The following is an 18378-nucleotide window of genomic DNA, read 5'->3' on the forward strand; positions in this document are numbered from 1 at the left end:
ACACACACACACACACACACACCAACACACACACACAAACCCACTAACCCCCACACACACACACAAACCCACAAAAACCCCTACAGACACACAAACACCATCTTGGGACGAATTTTCATCTGTTTTTTTGCTCTACCTCCCAGAAGCGTCCCCCTCGTTTCCGATTTGTCCGCTCGGTGGACGGGAGCCGAGCCAAAGTGCTCTCGGAGACGTGAGTTAGAAACCGGCGAGGAGCTGCTGCCTGTCACCGCTGTCAGGAGGAAAATTCCTCACGTCTCTGAAGAGCCGACGTCTCGAGAATAAACAACATATTTCTCAGATTGAGAGTTGTCCAGGATTCTCTGGCAGCTACTGTGATACGAGCTGGTTTCTTTATTTATTTTTTCCTGAGGCTTTAGAACCTTGTTTTTCTAATTCAGTTTATCTTTTGATCTTATTTTTCTTTTTTTGTTCACTTCATGTTTGCTTCATTAGTTTGTTTGGAGAGATGAGAGGAGCTTTTATCTCTTTTTCCATTCATTACATGAAATATTTTATGTCTGACAGATTAGTTTAGATCCACAAAATGCACTTTAGAGTAATTTGACTGTAAATACCAGATTTGGGTCATTCACGGATGGTTAAATTTAATAAGAATAAGAATATGTTGGTTAAACCTCATCTTACATTTCCGTCTCATGATGTTTAGTTTAGTTTCATCCGCTTCACTCGTTCTTTTGTTTTTGTTTTTGTTTTTGTTTTCTGACTCGAGGTGAAGTGTTTATTCAACAATCTTCACAAAGTTAATCTTCAATCATGAATCTCTCGTCTGTCAGTCAGATGCTGTTTTCGCTGCCATGACAAGAGACCCGACTAAACCTGAACAGGTTTCAGGGGAATTGAGCAACAACAATAAAAGGAGCAGAAAAGACAGATGAATAAACCAGTGGGAACCAGCAGGGAGGACGGACTCTCGGCTTTGATGCTCGTGTTTTATTCTGAAGGACTTCACACTCCTGCCTCTTGCTTGGATTTGGCAGGACACACAAACCTGCAGCTGTGAAACAAGGAGAACACGGTTTGTTGATTGTGTTTATGCAGTTGTGTCTCTGCACAGTGACAAGAGGCTGGTTTTCAACACTGCAGGGAATTTAGATCCATTTATAAATCAGCATGTATATATATATATATATATAAATAAAAATCGGCTTATCGTGATCTCCCTGCAGTTATCATACATGCTCTGCACACACTCCCTGTGCACAGGCAAATACACAACTACAGCAAGTGTGTGTACTTCCATGCACTCACACACTCACACACACACTCACACATTTGAATGACTTCTTCACTTCCACATTTTCACAGAGACGTGATATCATCGAGGGCGGAAGTGGCCGAGTGTGTTTTATATCACAACTCACACGATAGAAGTAAAGAATGAATCACAAAAGAGGAAAAGTCAATATCATGAAAGACAAATATTGTTTAGTCAAAATTAAAAAAATGGAACAAAAACCCCCAGTAAATCGCAGGCAGTCCGACGGCTGAGGCGTGACACACAAGTGCATCAATGAAAAACACAACCACAACACAACCGCACAAAAAGGAAACAACAAATATGAACGTGAGAAACATTTAAATTAAATGTTGTGGCTTTTGTAGTTGTGTTGTCACTTTTGTATTCATATTGTAGCTTTTGCGGTTGTGTTAGTTGTTACTTTAATATGTGTTGTAGTTTTTGTGGTTGTGTTGAGGCCTCTGTAGTTGTGCTGTCACTTTTGTATTCACATTGTGGCTTTTGTGGTTGCTATTTGTCACGTTTGAATTTGTGTTATGGTTTTTGCTGTTGCATTGCGGCCTCTGTAGTTGTGTTGTCAACTTTGTATTCGTGTTGTGGCTTTCGCTTGGTGTTGTGTATTCTCTAGTTGTGTTATGGCCTCTGTAGTTGTATTGTTAGGTTTGCATTAGTGTTTCAGCCCATGTGCTTGTACTCGTGAGACGTATCGACCAGCGTAACTCTGCACTCAAACAAGGTTACACAAACAGTGCCCCCCTCACATCTGACCCGTCAGTAACAGAAAGAGACAGTAACTTCTGAAGCCGGATTCAAACCCCCCCCCCCCCCCCCCCCGCAGTGCGGCTTCGGGCTGCGCGCCCGGCACGAACCACCTCCACCCAGGAAGCATCTGGTCTGTGGCGGCTGCTCGGAGCTATTTGAACTGGATCATCCCAGAAACTTTCCTGCGTTGCCTTTTTGTGAGTAGATATTCTGCTCATAACGTGAGAGTCCCCGGGGCGAGATCATTTGGATGCAGACGGCAGCAGTCGGTCGGTATCACCGCCGAGAGACACCGCGCGACAGAGTCATCAACCAATGAGCCGGGCCGGGTTCGAGGGAGAGGAGAGGGGGCGCTGCCCAGAGCCGGAGCCGCTTCCTCATTACTGGCTCCGAGTCGTTTGCTGAGTAGCTCCCCAGAAGCTCCGGTAAGAGTGTGTTTAGGGCCGGGCGACAAAGAGGCCCTCTAAAGAAAAGACCAGTCACTGACACACATGGCCTATTTGTTCCCACTTTACAGGGACGGAGGTGAACACTGGATTTATTATCCTGTCACCACAGAAACCCACTCGCACTAACAGGAGCTCCACCAACCTTTTACTTGTAGAGGGGAAATGTGTGTTGTTTTTTTTGTGCGGCCATTATCAAAATGTTCCATCTTTAACTTCTGCAACAAACTGTCCTAAGAAAGTCCAAACTCCAAATATAATCCTGGAAATTTATTCTCCTCAGTTCCTATTTATGGACATTAAGAATTTTAAATAATGCAGATTTCTGGATCACTGATTTTTTTTTAAACTTTGATTTCCACCTGATCTCTCAACCAACCTCTCCATAACCAGGTGAAAAATGAGTAAAACATTATCAAAACCAAAGCTTAGGCCATTAGTGATAATCTTTCTGAAATAACTACGATATATATAATAAACTAAAAATATACTTTATAAGAAAAGGACAGAAGGAAAAACTTAAAGGTAGTTACTGGTTAAGGAAAATCCAACGTTCATGTGAAGAATCTGTGTCTGTTCATAATCAGAATTATTAAACTCTATCAGATCTGGATGAGTTCATTTTTAAAGCTGTTCACAGTCACATCAGCATGAGGACTTTGGAGATGCCATCATTGACACTGATCATTAGCTGCTAGGAAAAGCAAAAACTGAATATAAAGTGAAGCCAAATCAGTGTGATCGCCCCCTGGTGGCTGGGTGTAGTATCGGTAATAAACCCAGCCTTCTCCATGTTAATAAATGGGATATGGATCAAATAAAAAAAAAAAACTCTTATGATACTGATGTTCCTGTTTCCAGTAAGATTGGTTTAAACTCGTTATGTGATGCTTTAAAAACCAGGTGAAACACCCTGATTGGTCGAGCACTTGCATTAACAGTACCTTGATACTGTGGCAACACTCCCACGATCAAACTAAGCTCCCCAACGTTCCCATTACAGACTTCACATGCTCTACATCCCAGTATCCTCCTGCAGACTTGATGTTCCTCTGCTTCAACAGGTGTTTTCCCTCAGTGTCTTCTAAGAGTGTGAGTTACCAAACCAACATCACAGACGCACAGACTCACTCACAGTCTGGTCTTTTCGCAGGATTTTATTTTAAAACCATCTAACACCTTTCCAGCACAGAATCATTCTCACCTCCACCCACAGCTGACTAGACTGACCAACCGTTACACAACTGCAGTCAGGGTGTTGTGCGACATTGTTTTCATCAAGGCCGACAGGAGCCTCGTCAAGGATTTGAACGCACACAAACTCTGTGCACGAACACACAGGATTGTTTAGTTGAGGGAGTGAGAAATTAAAAGGGGTCATCAGTTCTGTTTTGCCTGCACGGAGCAGCTGACGTGTTCATGTAGGTTTAAGTGTCTGCAGTGTAACATCAAAGAGCATTTTGAGTGACTATCAGCTCCAGGCCCATGAGAAAGATCAGGTTCAAACACACACACACACACAAATACACACTCACAGATGCTTGATCAGTCATGAGCATGCATAGTCAATTACACACATTCGCACAAGTGCACACGTGCCTGCTGTACAAAGTCCCGCACATGTTCCAGCATCAGCCGCACACAAACACACAGTTTGTGGCCTGTGTCTAATCGGCTCCCAGAAGATCTCCCAGCTCTCCGATCAATAATTCATCGATCCGGTCTTCAATAATGTTCCTGATCAAACTTTCATGCTACGTGATGACTGCGCCGGAGTGGTTTTAATTGCGAGGCATTAGAAGAAGAAGACGTGGCGAGGAGGCAGTGTGTGTGTGCTGCAGCATGAGGAGGAGGAGGAGGAGGCCACCTGCAGGAGGTGAGGAGGAGGCCACCTGCAGGAGGTGAGGAGCGAGCAGGGAGACGTGGACTGGTCCAATGGTTCTGCAGGGGAGCGGTTAGCGAGATGAGAGCAAACCACGGGGAGAGGAGAGAGGGCCCAACTTTTTTTTTCGTGACCCCCCTCGCTGCTAATGGCTCTAATGAGCTTTGTGGAGTGGAGACACTGGGATGCACACTGGAGATCGGCACTGGGGGCAAACTGGGAGAAGGAAGATATGAAATGAAGAAGGGGTGGAGGGTTGTTAATGGCGAACAACTTAACAGAGGTGAAACGAGTGGCAGGGGAGGGATAATAGCGAGAGAGTGGCGCACACAGGCTCAGGCAGGACCAACCGCACACAGACACACACAACTGTACAGACACACACACGGGGTCATTCATCAACGCTATGACGAAAGCTCCAGTTTACAGGAGCCAACATCGCAGCCCTGCCGAAGACGCTTGTTGTGCTTATTTTGTGTCGGGTTGACCCATTTTAGATAAAGAAAACATCAATAACGCTTTCCTCAGCACACACACACAACACACGCAAACACACACAACACCCACACACACACGGTGAGAGTGTAAAAACCGCCCGTCTCCCAACTCTGGGCGAGAGGAAGTCAGCGAGGGTGTTTGAAGTGTGTCTGATCAAACAGAGAGTATGCAGCTCCACTGGCGGATGCCACAGCCCATGCTCCTCACTGCACCCACAGACAGCCAGACACGCCTCCTGTCAATTTTCTCTCTCTCCCCCCTCGTCTCTCACGCTCTTCTTTTTCATCCTCAGCTGCACTTTTTCCACCGGCTCACCTCTTCCTGGGATTCCGTGTCCGTCCCGTCCCCATCATTCTCTCTCTCTCTCTCTCTCTCTCTCCCTCTCTCCTTCTCTCCCTCTCTCTCTCTCTACACTTTTTTTAAATTTCAAAATTGCATTGTTCCTTGATTTGGACACAAGTAGCAATAATTTACATGGTAGGCAAATGATTTCAAGAGAATTCCATTCACACCATTTTCTCCTCTCGTTTCATTACAACTCCTAATCTAAAAAATTCACCATTGTGCACCATCTATAACTAAATCTCTTCCATTCCTTGCTTCCTTCCCTCCTGTCTCTGTGGCTGCACCTGAGGCTCTTGGATGATTGGTGCCACACGTCAGCCACTTGTGTCCGTGCCCATCCACAAGTATGGAATAACAAAGAAAGAGAAAAGTGCAGACAGCCGCAGTTTCTGCCGGAGCTGTGTTTGTTCAGAGGCTGAAAGCTCCTCTGAGGGAGCTCGCTGCTCTACAGTGCAGCAGCTATGAAGGATGTCAACACAAAGCTCGGAGAAGAACAGAGGCCTCCTGCAGCCTCCTTTAGTAATCAGGGATGAGAGGAAGGAGGAAGCCGAAAGAAGAGGAGCCTCAGAACTACACATGAGGTGAGGACAATTTGCCAGCCTTTGATTAGGCTCTTCAAACTGGTGTAAGGATCTTTTTTCCTCCCCCAACACACACTCCAGAGCCACAGATACCAGGCACAGAACTACGAAAAGACACACACACACACACACACACATCCATCCTCACACACAAAACACAATGAGGTGTGGACACAATGGAAGAAATGTACAATCTCCCGCTCGTTTGTAACATCACCCTCCTCAGCGTCTGCGTGAGGAAGCTCGAGGTGAGGCCTCAAAGAACGAAGCCATCTCCTCATTTCCCCTTTCCGGTCCAAGAGAAAACTAATAAAGCTCCTGCATCTCATCTCTCCTTCGTCATGTTCTATAGAGGAGGCGAGGAAGAATCTTAATGGAGTGATCTCCCCTCGCAAAACTCCGGGGAGAGAAAGAAGGGAGAGTTATGGGGGAGTTGGGGGAGGAGGGAGGAGGGAGGAGGGAGGAGGGAGGAGGGAGGAGGGAGGAGGGAGGAGGAAGGACAGCTCAGAGGTGGAAACTCATAATGAGCTTTCATCATTGTGAGTTATCTCCAAAGTCTTTGATAATCATAATATCTTTGACATCATCATCATACGATCACATTATGTTTATAATTTACACCTTTATCCTCTTCCTCCTTCTCCTCCTCAACATCATGTATTTCAGCATCAACAACACCACTGTCATCATCTTCATTATCATATGATCACATTAATTATGTTCATCATTTCCTCCTCTAAACCTCATCTTCATATGATCATACCCATCATTTCCCTCTCTATCCTCCTCTTCATCATCATATGATCATACCCATCATTTTCCTCTCTATCCTCCTCTTCATCTTCATATGATCATACCCATCATTTTCCTCTCTATCCTCCTCTTCATCATCATATGATCATACCCATCATTTCCCTCTCTATCCTCCTCTTCATCATCATATGATCATACCCATCATTTCCCTGTCTATCCTCATCTTCATCATCATATGATCATACCCATCATTTCCATCTTTATCCTCATCTTCATCATCATATGATCATACCCATCATTTCCCTCTCTATCCTCCTCTTCATCTTCATATGATCATACCCATCATTTCCCTCTCTATCCTCCTCTTCATCATCATATGATCATACCCATCATTTTCCTCTCTATCCTCCTCTTCATCTTCATATGATCATACACATCATTTCCCTCTCTATCCTCCTCTTCATCTTCATATGATCATACCCATCATTTCCTCCTCTATCCTCGTCTTCATCATCCCACCAGTGAAATCCCTATTATCATCTCAGCCTTGTCACTGTCACACAACATGGACCCGTCACTCTTAATCCTCAGTGATTTAAAAACGATAATGACGATGATTCAAAATGTCACATCAGGTTTTTTGGACACATTCTTCTGTTTTGTTGATGATGTGCGATGTCGGGGTATCATCATTACATCATCATCATTACATCATCATCATTACATCATCATCATTATTACATCATCATCATTACCATTAATATAATCAGCACCACATGAAAACATTGAACACGGCAATCATCGTCCCCATCTTCATCCTCGCTGTCATCACCCTCATCAGAATTATAATCACCGTCATTACCCCCCCCCCCCCCCCCCCCGCTGTTTATCATCCCCGTCATCTTCAAAAAAATGTCAGCATCATAGTCATAGTGAATTTGTTTGTGTAAATAACATTTAGGACGTCAAGGTATTTTTCGGGAGATATTCATCAGTCTGCTGCAGGAGAGGCTGCTCCTGCCTGAGTCTGAGGTCCCCCCCCCCCACGCCCCCCCCCACCCCCTCGGCCCCGTGCTTTAAAATGCAGATGGCCGAGAACAACCTTTGTAAAAATGGTCTTTTGTCCCGGAGGCTGTCGGCGTCCTCCGCGACTCCAGATGAACTATTGCAACTTCGATGCACTGAACGGATCTGCAGCTGTCCTGGAGCCGTGATGGATTAGGTGCAGAGATTCTAATTTATGTTGACTCTGTCCGAAGACAAGCTTTTTTCTAGGCCTGGATTTCTGCAATAATAATGATTCTCTAGCCTCAAAAAAGAAAATCTCACATCTTCAGACATACGTTCATTCTCACTCCTCCGTGGAGTCACCTTCATCACGACCTCGCCTGAAGGGGTCATGTTTTAACGTGCTACACAGATTTCCAGTCTATTGTTGGTGAGGATGTGGATTAAAGGGATAGTTCACCCAAAAATGTAAAACATACAAATTCGAAACAAGATCATTTACCCCATGATTTGAGCCTAAACACCACAGAAGCAGCATGAAGGCATATGATGTGTGTTTTTTTTAAATTTTAAGAATTATTCACTTTTTACTTCTATTGTTTTGGATTTGGCTGCAACACTGTTTACCCCTGAATCTCCAAAAGAGTTTCGTGAACTCACACACTTCACCCACCACCTCTATCGGCACAGTGGTGAGGAGATAATGAGGGAACTTTCCATTTTTTCGGTGCTGCTTCAAACATACTTTAAATAAAATCACATTATCAGTCCACTTCCTCTTCTCCTTTATATTCCTGTGAGAGCTAGACGATCATGTGCAGGATGGTTGGGCCCTGGCGGAGGTTCATGCACTCTGCTGAGTGCCATTCTCGCTTCAGAGGGATCAATATCATCACCGCCTGCTCTCGTGCTCCCTATCTGCAGGCACATCAGATTAGTGGCCAGTTTTCTAATATAAAGCCCTCAGAGTCGGGCTTAGCCCAGGATTAGACCTGAGGTGAGGATTATTCTGCAGGTAATAAGGAAAATTGCAGCTCCGATAGAATTACACACACGCGGAAGCAGAAGGCGGCGTGCACACGGAGACCCGGGGGTCGTGTAGGAATCAGAGGGGCCGAGTTAGTCAGCAGCCTCGGCGCCGAGCGGAATGAAGTAGCGACAAAACCCTGGCAGGGCTGGAACATCTGTTGTTTCTGCCTTATGATGTCCCATTAGCGTGGAGTAAAATGAGCGGTTTGTTTACGGCGCCCCCGCTCTGGATGAAATCAAGGTAGCTGGCTGAGAATGACTCCATTTCCCTCTGCCTTGTCTCATGGAGCACAATGAAAATGACTCACTCCATCCTTCCCTTTGTTCGACTCACTCCATTCCTGTTTGAAAACCTACCGGGGATTTTTGGTTTTGTTTTTGGTTTTTGTGGACAAAGATGAAAAGAGGATTTTCGTGGTTCCTCCGACACAAGCACGTGATGTGTGTGAGTCTCATGACGCTGGTGTGCAGGATGACAATAACGTGTTGTCATAAAACACGGGTCCAACAACTGTCAGGATGAACGTAGTTGCCAAAATCTTTTGTTAAATGAGTAAATAAAAAAAGAGCTAGAGGCTATCATCATGAAAGTTACCGGGGTCAGCTGTTAATTGAATTGAGTCCGACGGCTTGTGGGAATAAACACGGAGGCGGCGGAGGCATCTCTCCACCTCTGCAGCGCATCATCTCTTCTTTTTTAAATGCCAGCTTTCTCATTGTTGGAAGCTGTGAGCGCCAGAGGGCAAATCTTAAACGTTGGGCGAGGCTCCATGCTAAAGGCCAGTGTTTCCCCTGTAATACCAGCCCCTGGACACCCACCTGCTGGGACCATCCACCCGTGCGCTTATAGCTGCTTCCTCTCCACCGCTGCACGTTGGCCTGACTCATACTTCCAGAGGTAATGTGCCTTTGCCTCCTTTCCTCTCGATGCCGCTGCTTCCCTCCACCCTCGCTCTCTTTTTCCACCTAATTTCTCTTTCCTCAGCATCTCCCTTCATTCGCTCTGAAGCTGCCACGAGCCCTCGTCTTGTTTTGAAGGAAAAAGAAATAAAGAAATGGCCTCGTCTTTGTTGTACACTCAACTTTTTGTCCTTCTTCATATTAATCCCTCAAGCAGATCTCTCTCTTTTTCCCCTTCACATTTTTTTTCGCGTTGTCTTGGGGACAGAGAGAGGCCTCGGCCAGACAATAGTGATATGTGTTATTATCCGCCTGCAGCTGCTCTATATGAGGACAGAGCGGCCCGGGGTCCCATCAGAGTCCCCACACTGAACCGAAGACGAGTCCTATTCTTTTGCTCGGCCAACACAATCAGCAGAACCAGCAGCGACCTGAGGAGAAGAGGGGGGGGGGGCAGAAACAAGGATGGAGCAGGAATGACAATGCCCCTTGTTCACTGTGTATCGAGTGCAGCCTGGCATCTTTCATATTCCGGGGGGCTGGCGTCTCTCTTTTGCTATTTTGTCCGTTCTTATTCCTGCTTTCATTCCTTCATCCCGTCTGCTGGCCTCTCCGTCTCCTCTTAACACCCCCGGCTCACTCGCTGACTGACTCTATCTCCTTCTTTCTCTCTCTCCATTAAAACAACGACTCCCGGGAGCTCCCCCAGGTTGTTTCCGAGCGCTTGCATCATCGACGCCATCGCTGCCACAGACATTAATATCAACACACCTCATTAGCGGGGGGGGGTCTTGACTCGAGTCTTTCAACCTGCTCCTCCGCGTGAACAACCCAAAGTTGAGTAAACATTTCGTGTCACATTACAGAATCGTGGCCGTGCTGCTGAACATACTAAACAGATCATTACCCTCCTGTGGGCAGATCAGATGATGATGATGATGTTGTGCACAGACACTCCAGGGCAGGATGGGAGTTGGGGGGGGCACCTTCCTGTGAAAGATGCATTGGAGAGGTCTGGTTTCATTGCCTCTGGGCGGAGATGTTCTTCAGCGTGAACCCACGACCGGGATTTTTATGATTTCCGAGCCACTACCGCTAACAACAGAAAGAACAAAACCTTTCATGTTCAAAATGAGGTGAGCATATCACAGATGATGTCACCGCCGCAGAGGAATCCAATCCAAAGGGGCAGGAGAGACTCTTCCAGTTCTAACAGATAAATGACACATGAGTGGCAGAGCGAATCAGAACAGGAGCCCGGGTCGACGTCGGCTTGCTAGGAAGATGTAAAGATCGAGTGACATGGTAGAAATAGCAAAGAGATTAAAAGGTGCTCTTAATAAAAAATACACAACATAAGTTATTTACAAGCTGATTTTTAACACAGTCATTTTCCAAATTGTGCAAATCTGCAATTAGTCCAAACTAAGTGCTGAAATCGGTGAAACTGTGTTTTCACTGGGATTCTGGGATTTTCTTCATAATAAAACATATTCTGCACTTTATATTTTTGGTCTGAAAAGAAACTCACTCATCAATTTCACCCCTGAACGCACGGTGTTGTCCTCAAACTGTTCCTTCTCACAACAAACATTCTGACTGGTCATAGCAAGGAACGCACAATCGTAATTAATCACATCACCGACGCCGTGCCAGCGACCCAGCATGCACTGGGAGTCTGAATCAGGAACCAGCGCATTCAATGCAACCGTCATTAAAAGTCAATACCTCTGCTCAAAAAACAAACCAAGTCGATTTGCTTCTAATGTTTAACCGGGCGCCAGAGCCAAAACACAAAGATTCTCAATTCTCAGTAATCTGCTAATTGACCTGAGTGCCGTGAAATGTTGACACGCTTCAAATCCATCGGACTCTGGGACCAACACACAATCGGGAGGATTCATACAAGCTATGGTCATCTCGTATAATTTGATGTAGCGCCATCATGAGGTGCTTTGGTTTATGATTCACAAATGTTAAACTGAGATGAAGCCCATGGTAAATACTGTTGTACATCATAATCCTTCCACAAAGACGTCATCACCGTTATTTCTTCTTTTCTCCAATGAGCTCACTAAATAATCCTCTATACAGAAGTCCCTGCATAGTGAATAAGTGAATAGTGAGTGGATTCTTCTTGGAAATTGTCTGTGACGTGTTCTTGGTTTATTTTTGGTCTCATTCTGTGATGAGATCATTTCAAAAAACATTTGTCTGGTTTGTTAAATGACAAATGAGACTTTCCCGAACGTGCCGATATCCAAATGGTTCCTGTGCTTCCTGGATCTGAAGGTCAGAGGTCAGCAGTGCCAGTGTGTGTGTGTGTGTGTGTTTGTTCACTGCCCTGAACACACACGTGTGGGCTCTGTTCACACGATCCATACGTGGTCAAACACACAGAGAACACGCGTCAAATCTTCACTTTTTGACTTCCACACTGTAACTAAAGGAATTGGCAGTGCATTTTAACATCAGCAGACAAACTGTATCCCCCCCTTATGCGTCTGAACACTCACATGACCTCCTCCTGCCAATCACCGCTCACTGAAGGCGCTGATGACTAAGATCAGCCACACTCCATCTCCTTACGCAACCGTCTCTCCTGCTGAGCCCGGAGAAATCATTTGCGAGGCAGGAGCCCCGACTTTAATTACTCCGGCTATCATATTGAGCTCAGTGTGAGCAGCTCCGGATCCCACGGCTCACTCCCGAGACCCGTGTCTCTCAGCGAGCGCTGCACCGCGGCTGATATTTAACACAAACACACACACGGCCCCGTTCCTGTAGGTCACGGCAAGAACATGTAAACTGATGCAGCTCAGCTTTGTGCGTGTGTTCTTAGAGACGTAGTTCGCCCGAGGCACCGTGGACAGAGAGAGGTCCTTTACAAAGAAAACATGCTAAGCACATATTCTGATGGGCGAGAGAGGGAGGGAGGGGGGGTGGGGGGGGGTGGGGGTCGTGATACGAGAGAAGAGAGATAAGGGCAGAGTGGAAGATGAGAGCTTGATAAGAAGGAAGAAAAGAGAGAGGGGGTGGTGGTGGTGGTGGTGGTGGAAGATGGATTTAACCCAGGGGCAGGTTTGAGTCTGACAAACTGTCAACTGAGAGAGGGGGACTACACGTCTACATGTAAATTGGATGCAAATCTGTGTGTGTGTGTGTGTGTGTGTGTGTGTGTGTGTGTGTGTGTGTGTGTGTGTGTGTGTAGTTGGGCCGGGAAAGTGCTAGTGACTACACACATAACTCTGCGCCACAGGGGACACAACAGAAAGACGGAAGGACTCCTGGTGTGCTCGGGTATGTGTGTGTGTGGATACGTGTGCATGAACATGTGTGTACATATGGATCTTTTCGTCTGCATGTGTCTGTGCGAGTGTGTGTGTGGGTGCTTCTGTGTGTGTGTGTGTGTGTGTGTGTCTCTCAGGAGATAGATCCTGTCCCACAGAATGAGAGTGTCGTCAACCATCAGCGCTTCCCACTGACACGGAGTTCCTCAAAGACACGGAGATGAAGCGCGAGGAGCGATGGAGGAACAAAGGAGAAAAGGAAAAGAAAGTCTTTTGAAGGATAAACCGTGGGATTAGATAAGGTGCTCCTTCTGGACCATTGAACCAGTGAGTGCTTGTGTGTATGTGTGTGTTTGTGTGTGTGAGTGTGGGTGCAGGGGAGGGGGGAGAAACCATTGCTCTGAGCACATTAGCTGCTCGGGGTGAACAAAGCCCCTCACCTGAAAGCTTTAAGAGCCAGAGGGGTCCCCAATGTGTGTGTGTGTGTGTGTGTGTGTGTGTGTGTGTGTGTGTGTGTGTGTGTGTGTGTGTGTGTGTGTGTGCCAGCCAGCCAGCAAGTGGAAAAAGGGGTTTTACCCAACAGACAGCCTGTCTGGGTGTCCGAGCATATGTGTGTGTGTGTGTGCACGTTCGTCTCCCCTGTATCTCGCTTCCACTGACTCTGTGTGTGTGTGTGTGTGTGTGTGTGTATGTGTGTGTGTGTGTGTGTGTGTGTGTGCACGGCTGTGAGTAAATAGATAAATGCAGGCTGCCTAACCATGTATTCAGCAGACAGCCATTCTGGTTGTATGCAATTGTGTGTGTGAGCTTGTGACCCAAATTTGGCTGCGACTGGTGTGTGTGTGACTGTGTGTAAGTCTGTGTGTGTTTGTGTGTGTGTGTGTGTGCGATTCTCCTGTATTCCTGCCTGCATGTGACAGAAATCCCTTTATGTGGGCCTGAGAGATTTCCAGATCCTGCTCCAGTGTCGCACTATTGTTGTGATAATGTGTGTTACGGTACTTTGTTACTGTGCGGCTCCATGTATCTCATCGCAGCAGGAGGACGGACACCACTACGTGAGTGTGTGTGTGAGTGTGTGTGTGTGTGTGTGGTTGTGAGTTCTGCTCCCCGCCGTGACCAGGAGCGTCCGGACTGTTTGAATTGGATTATCTTTTACATTTTCTATTATCCAGTGAGACTTTGAGAGAGATCGGGTCGTCGGGAGCCGCTTGATACAAAGAGGGTTTGTCCAAAACGCCTCCTCCCTCAAGCAGGAAAACATTTGTTCAACTCGTTTGATTCCTCTTGACTCATCCAGGTTAGTCTCATTGAGATCAAGGCGCTGCTGCACGGAGCTGGCCGACAGCACCGTTAATTAGCAGGTACAGAGAAAACACAATTAACCCCCCCCCCCCCCCCGCCCCCTGAAAAGTAGAGCAGGAGGGGACTGTGTCGGGACAAGAGAGGGGGGGACAGACGTCACCCGGAAACCATTTTAAAAAACATCCCCGGCAGTGGGAGATGTGGAGCCACAGTGTCCACGGCCCCGGTGAAATGTCAATTTGTGAAAGGTCAGTTCACCCAAATTCTCCACCTCTCACAAAGTTACAAGAGGAGGAGGAGGGTGTGTGTGTGTGTGTGTGGGGGGGGGGGGGGGTATAATTTTCGATGTGGTGGCGCCGGAAAACCGTTGAAAAATTCATGTAAGTTTCACCCTGGGACGACTTTGAGAGCAGGCGGCTCTAATAGAGGTTTGGAGATTGGTGGGAGGAACTGGGACGACGTCTCTGCAGTTAGAAATGTTTTCAAATGTCAGTTTCTCAGTCGACCGAACGGCACAGACAAGATTAAATCTAGCATGCATTCATTTTAAAAATATAGATAAATACCCTAAATACCCTAAAACTAGAATATAGAAGCTCACACCTCCAGCTGTCCTCTGATGAACCACATTTAGATCCAAGGTTTTTTTTTTATTTGAATGTGATTTGTCTGCTGCTGTAAAAAGGAAATTTCCCCCGAGTGGGATCAATAAGGTTTTTATCGTTTCTAAACTTGTGCACTCATAAATAAAAAGTCCCCGAAATGAGTACGATTTTTTTCATCATGATCCGTGAATTACTTTCTATGAAATCAAGGAGAAATGCTGAAAACCACCTTCTCTCGTTTAGGAAAGTAAGAACAAATATTCCCTGCATGAAAATGTGTTGTGTTCTTCATTGACCCAATTGGCCTCCTTCCACCTAGTGGTAGAAAAACACCAGCAGGTTTTGTGTTATCCTGAAAACTAGCAGACAAACACACAACCTGCTTGGCAGAGATGAAAATCACAACTATGGCTCGATACACACATCTGGGGCAAAGTATAAAAAAATGCAACGCTTTGGTAATTTAGATTAATTTACACTTTTAAAAAATCTGCAAGCCCAGAAAATGCTTGACAGAGCGTTGAGAATAAAACACAACTCCAGGTGAGAAAAGCAAAAACACTGCAGAGCTGCATCGTGACACACAAAGAAGACGTTTCCCACACACGTATTGATTTGATTCATCGTTAATATAAAAGATATCGAATACGGCAGCTTTGAAAAATAAGGTTTACATTTGAAATAAGCTTGTTTGTATAAAGCGGATCGATGGAATAATCAAGTGGCTGAGGAATGGTCCTGGCAGATCTCTCACTGCAGCGCGCTCTGTGTTGAGGAGAAGTCCGAATGAAAGTAGAGCTGCAGCAACAATAACCAGCTTTATCCCTGGCACCATTTCAGAAAAAGTTCCCTCCACTGGGTTGTGACTCATCGCCTCATGCAGTCTTCCCTCCGTCCAGTCTCTCTGTTTTTTCGGAGACACACAGTTTACCGGCCCGGTGCCGGGAAGAAGCACCGGCTGATTATCACTTCTGCAAATTCCAAGTCGGCACTCGTGACCTTGCAGAGAGGACGCCCGTGTGGAGCCGAGTTGGAGGGAACAAGTTTTGATGGACGCGGGCAAAACCGGAAAATCAGATGTTCACAAAATCAGATGTTCACTCTCACAGGTTCTGGTGTCACTTTGCCTCCTCAGCTCGGATGAGATGCATTATTCCCAGGATTTGGTCTCCGAGCGTCTCTGCAGTGATTCGTGACTAAATCGTTTTGTTTCTAAAAAGACGAGTGAGAACCTCTTATATTTCATTTTCACGTTCGAAACAGACGTGAAATGTTCCGATGAAAATACGTTCCGAGAGAAGCGAAATTTAAGGATCGTGTGCGATGACAGTTTTCTGCAAAATGGAGTCATTGCCTTCAAGATTTATTATCGTATGTTGTTTTTGTATGTTTTAATATTGGAGGAAATTGGGTTTTGTAATATTTTTGAATGATTGTTTGAATTATGAAATTGGTTTAACGTTTTGTAAATTTGCCGATTAAATATAATGTATAAAAACTATATGGGTCAATTATTGTCTTGCAATTGTAATGGGGAACGATCTTTCTCACAAACGCCCGGGATTTAAAATGATATTTGTATTCATATGCCTAAATCAGTACGCCTTTTACTTTTTATAAATGATCCGTTATTTGAGTGCATTTGTTGATTGCTACTAATTTTGTTGCACCATCCATGCACCTCCATCTTCCGGCCCCCGAGCTTGGGAAACACAAAAACAAGCTCCACACTGAAAACACACAATCTGATAACACTTTTACTTGAATAAGATTTTGAATTAATTCTTTCTTCTTCCCAGTAAATTAGCAATAACCCTTGATTTTGTTTAACGGATTGTGCGACTACTTGTCTCTCTCTCCGTTTGACGACTTCTCCGTGAAAAAATTCGCACAATTAAAGCGAAAAAACATTTGTAAATAAAACCGACACTGTAAAAAAAATGTCCCTGTAAATTTAACAAGGAGGTTATTTGGTGTCCGTCTCCTCCTCTCCTCCTTTCACCCGTCTCTCACACCACTCGCCATAATCCTCAAAGTTTGCAAAGAGAATTAGGTTTAGATTAAAGTCAGAGGATGAATGTTGTCAGCGGCGGGGTATAGCGGGACCGAGTTGTGTGTGAGCGAGTTGTGTGTGAGAGCGAGTTGTGTGTCTGAGCGAGTTGTGTGTCTGAGCGAGTGCACAAAAACGACGCAGCGTGAGCAATGGCGGTGCCAGCGTCTAACAGGGGGAACCAACCTCGCCAGGGCTCCACAGCTCAGATTCACTGCTTTAGTAGCAATGCATTTTTGATGCGGCTTCTTTCTGCTTCAACTTCCCTGTATGATGCTGAAGGAATAACAGCGCCCCCCCGCAACTAGACACATACAGTAGCCTAAATGTGCCATGTGATGTCTGCAAAGTGTAGTTATTTGTGCATATGTGTGTGTGTGTGTGTGTGTGTAGTGAGGAAGAGGAGGCACAGAGAGACCAAAAAGGCCGAAAGAGAGAACGAGACGTCGAGAAAGGGAGAAAATGTTCCCCCCTGCCTGTTAAATATTTGAGAAGCCTTCTGTGGAGAAGTGATGCAGTCAGAGACGGGCCTGTTAGCTCAGTGTGTGTGTTTGTGTGTGTGTGTGTGTGTGTGTGTGTGTGTGTGTGGTTGATGGAGAGAGAGAGAGGGAGAGAGACAGACCCGTTAGTTTAGACTAATTCAGCCGTGAGCCAGGGAGAGGGAGCACTGTTTATTTATCTACCTGCGCGAGAGGGAGGACAAAAACAAGAGGAGAGAGAGAGAGAGACTGAGGGAAAGAGACAGGGGGATGGAAAGAGGACGGGTGAGAAAGCGAGAGCGAAAGAGAGAAAGTGAGGGAGAGAGAGAGCGAGTCAGAAAGAGGGAGGCAGACCAGGTTGTCACAAACCATTACACAGACGGACCAAGTGTGCTCTGCCCCATGTCAATGAGAGGCCTGGCTACAGACGACCCTGTGTGGGTTCCTGTGTGTGTCCATGCACACGCATGTATTGTGTGTGCAACGTTGTGTGAGTGTGTGTGCGCGGCTATTTGTGTGTTTGCTTGCTTTTGTGTTTAAGGATGTGATTTTTGTATAGATGCTTGTTATTAACAGGGAAATAAAGGCACTGAAATTATGAAAGACAGGTAAAAGCTTTGTGTGTTTGTTTGTGTTTGTGTTTGTGTGTGTGTGTTTGTGTGTTTGAGAGAAAGAGAGAGAGAGACAGAGGGAGACAGAGGGGGGGGGGGTAAATCTCTAGACGTTGATGGGGAGAGGAGGCAAGATGCCCTCATTGTCTTAAACAAAAGGTTCCCTTTAGCCACAGGACAAAATATCCAGTGTGCATGAACATATGCACACTTGAACACACTCTTCCACTTGTATGCATGTGTGTGTGTCTCTGTGTGTGTGTGTGTGTGACCCTGCAAACACAATATTTACCCCAAACAGGAAGTAAAAGGCCAAGAATTGAAGACAGAGAAAGAGGCAGAGCGAGGTGAACAAACGACACTGCTTCCAGAACTCACTTGGGATTGGAGCTGTTCCAGTAGACAGCGTGTCGGTCGAATATGATCTTCTCCTCTGCCCACACGGACACCCAGGACAGGACGGTCAGCACCACCACCTCCATCACACCCCTCTGCCCGAGCTGGCACAACATCATAGACATCCAGGGGGGGGGGGGGCCTCTCTCTATACCGGGA

General features: G+C 45.9%; 1 protein-coding gene across 1 annotated transcript in view; it reads right to left on the reverse strand.

The window, feature by feature from the left end:
- efna2a (ephrin-A2a) overlaps positions 1 to 18378 on the reverse strand; it is a 72501-nt gene extending 54123 nt beyond the window's left edge. The window contains exon 1 of the mRNA XM_062398168.1: positions 18202 to 18378. Within this exon, the coding sequence (XP_062254152.1) occupies positions 18202 to 18344 (143 nt within the window). The 5' untranslated portion in view covers positions 18345 to 18378. The remainder of the gene's footprint in view (positions 1 to 18201) is intronic.

This window comes from Platichthys flesus, chromosome 10, assembly GCF_949316205.1.
Source record: "Platichthys flesus chromosome 10, fPlaFle2.1, whole genome shotgun sequence".
NCBI classification, from domain to species: domain Eukaryota; kingdom Metazoa; phylum Chordata; class Actinopteri; order Pleuronectiformes; family Pleuronectidae; genus Platichthys; species Platichthys flesus.